This window comes from Thermothelomyces thermophilus, chromosome 6 (assembly GCF_000226095.1).
Source record: "Thermothelomyces thermophilus ATCC 42464 chromosome 6, complete sequence".
Lineage (NCBI taxonomy): Eukaryota > Fungi > Ascomycota > Sordariomycetes > Sordariales > Chaetomiaceae > Thermothelomyces > Thermothelomyces thermophilus.
In genome coordinates, this window is record NC_016477.1 from 3,127,605 (window position 1) to 3,130,353 (window position 2,749).

At 55.0% G+C, this 2,749-nt stretch overlaps 1 protein-coding gene across 1 annotated transcript; it reads left to right on the forward strand.

Moving 5' to 3' along the window:
- Positions 1-963: 963 nt before the first annotated feature.
- MYCTH_2113028 (uncharacterized protein) lies at positions 964-2,749 on the forward strand (the record flags this gene model as incomplete). The annotated part of the gene is made up of 5 exons (XM_003666252.1): positions 964-1,000; positions 1,302-1,429; positions 1,692-1,871; positions 1,989-2,313; positions 2,547-2,749. The coding sequence occupies 5 exons, from the start codon at positions 964-966 to the stop codon at positions 2,747-2,749; spliced, it is 873 nt and encodes a 290-aa protein (XP_003666300.1).

Genomic DNA, 2,749 nt, shown 5'->3' on the forward strand with positions numbered 1-2,749 from the left:
GTATGAAACCTGGGTTGTCTGTCTTAACCCAAGCAGGTCTGATGGCACGAAGGATAATAGAAAGCGAACGACCACGGGATAGAGAAACGCCGCCATGTCCCAATGCGCTCGGTCACACACGTCGAGCAACACCCTTGACTTCGGCCCGATGCGTTTATCGGGTTTCCTATCGCCTTCGGTATGCACAGTGTGTTCATGAGGGCTGGTGAAAAGAGAGGGCGCCTCTTTACAAGACGCCTTAGGCGTTGGTTCCTTATTTAAACCTTATAGCTCCGCTAGAAGCCGCCAAAGGATTCAACGGCTGGGGCGTAGCCCATGAACACGCAGGTTACTACGCGCCGCGGATCGGGACACCCTGCATCCTGCTGCACTATCCACCTAGAACTTGAGAGACGCTTCCAACTCTCAGTAGTGGTATTTTTTTTATAGACGGGATGCAAAGTCGGGACAGTTTGACGTGCGGTATCCATGCCTTGTGATGGTCGCGATGCCCGAAGTGACCTGTGTATGTGCCTATAATGCGGGTTGTGGGTTCGCTAGATGCCTTCGAAGGTTGGTATCAGAATACCGTCGGCGTAGTACCAGCCGCGAGGGAAGTTGGTGGTATCGAAGAATAACTTAGACAATCTGACATCCAGCACCAAGGCTAAAAAAGTATGACGCGAATCACAAGGTTGAAATGTCGAGAATCCATCTTGGTGCTGCGAAACATCTCCTGGCGACCCGAATGCAATGACATCTCAAACATCTGAGATCGGTCGGTTGGTACCTACCAGGTACCTACCTGATCTGAGGCACGTACACCTGAGGCATGCGACACGGCACGCTGTCGATTATGGTACTGCGCCTATCTGAAATACCCAAGGTTTCTGAATTAAAATTATCGAAGCTCCGATCGAAGCTCCGGCGCTCCGAGACCTGCCATAAGCCTGATGACCGAGCATTCAGGGGGCCCGCCCAACCATGATCCACGTCAACATGACGGGAGCAAGCGGCCCAGGTGAGACATGTGGCTCACCCACGGGCTTTCGCGTTGCCTTGCATCTGACATTGAATGCCACCCGTGGTACGATAGCGATGCATCCAGTCCCTTCTGATCACCACCCCGTGGGTCATGGAAAGTATGCGTTTGTTGATGTGTTAACCCGAATGCAGAACAAGCATGCTCCGGAGTATTTGTCGTACGGGTAATTCAGGCCTGCAGTTTGGACGAAGGTGAACACAGAAGGTCGCAGGTATCGATCAAGCTCGACACCGCTTGCCAATAGAGAAGATGGGGGCCCAGATAAATGGAAACATAGTAACAAGGAAGCATTCGGAATCGACAAAAACGACGGCCAAAGAAGGACAGGATGTATGGTTCCGCCGAATTGCCGCCCTCATTATCGATTTGTCGGGTTCCCAGCATGCGCGCGATCGATCGTCCTGGGTAGCAACGTCAGACGGAAACAGCGGGACGCGGCAGCATCGAAGCAACCAAAACTTCCCGTGCCGTCCCACACGTTCATAGCTTGTCTCGGCCTCTGCTGACTGGTCTCAATGGCACGCTGAACGCTGCCACACTCTCAGGCTCGAGTCACCCCGCCTGGCACAGCATGCCCAATCGCTGACTTGTGTCTCAGCAAGACCACTCCGGTGGTCTAGACCATTTGAGGCGAACCGGCCCGGGAGATATACTTTCTTGCCGACAGCCGCATGCCTTTCCCGTCGCATCCCGCTCTGCCGAGAAACCAGGACGCAGTCAGGAATTGGCCTCTGGGATCCAGCGGGCCTCCCCGCTTGCGCATGAGAGCGAAGATCACCAGATTGCCAGTTGTTCAGCTGCCGAATACGGCAGAGGTACAAGCGGCGACGATGCTCAACATACGTATGTATGTACATACCTACCTTATGTGCATACCTACGGTAGGTAGGTATGTACAAAGTCCACTAGTGCGGTCCTTAGTGGATGTACTCTGTATGTAGCACATAATTACTGTACATACCAGCATGCGTCTCAAAACTGCGCCACTCACAACACATGCTCCATGTTCCGCGGGCGGGAGGAATGGCCAGATCTCAAAGCAATCGTGGACACTGTGTGGTTCCAACTGAAGAGGCAGGGGCAACTGATTGCCGCCACCGCATCCCTTCCCAAGTTGCTGAAGCCAGCGGTTGCAGGGATCCGGTTCGGCGCTACCCGAAACCTGATCTCTCCTCCTCCGCTTCCCCAGCCCACACTACTCTACTCTACTGAATACGTCGCCTGCAAATGTTCTCGTGAACAGTGGGTCGCCGCTGCTGCCGCAACTGTGGTGCTGCGTGCTGTGTGCTGTGTGTTGCGTTACGGAGTGCGCAGCTCGAAAATGTCGCAGTTGGCCTGCAGTGCCAAAGACGGGCTATCCTTGCATGACAAGGCGGCGGCGGCGACGATGACCTCCCGGTTCCAGAGTCAGCATTCGGGGGGCGCAACCGGTTTCCCCGCAACTGCTACTTGGAGGAGTCTCCTACAGGGCCTGGGCGACTCTGGTTGCCTCTTTAGTGTAGATTCGTTTGGCAACACACAGCCGGAGATGAGGGCACGACTCTCGAACCAACCGCCAACACTCCCCGCAAGCGTCCGCGGTCGAACCCCGCCTTCACGACCTTCATGTCACACTGGATCAAAACGATCGGCAACGAGTCAACACCCCCCGCCGCAGGGATTGATACACGCGAGCACACCGAGGTGGATATACAGTCCACCTTTCCCCCAAGGCCTGGCCTGTAG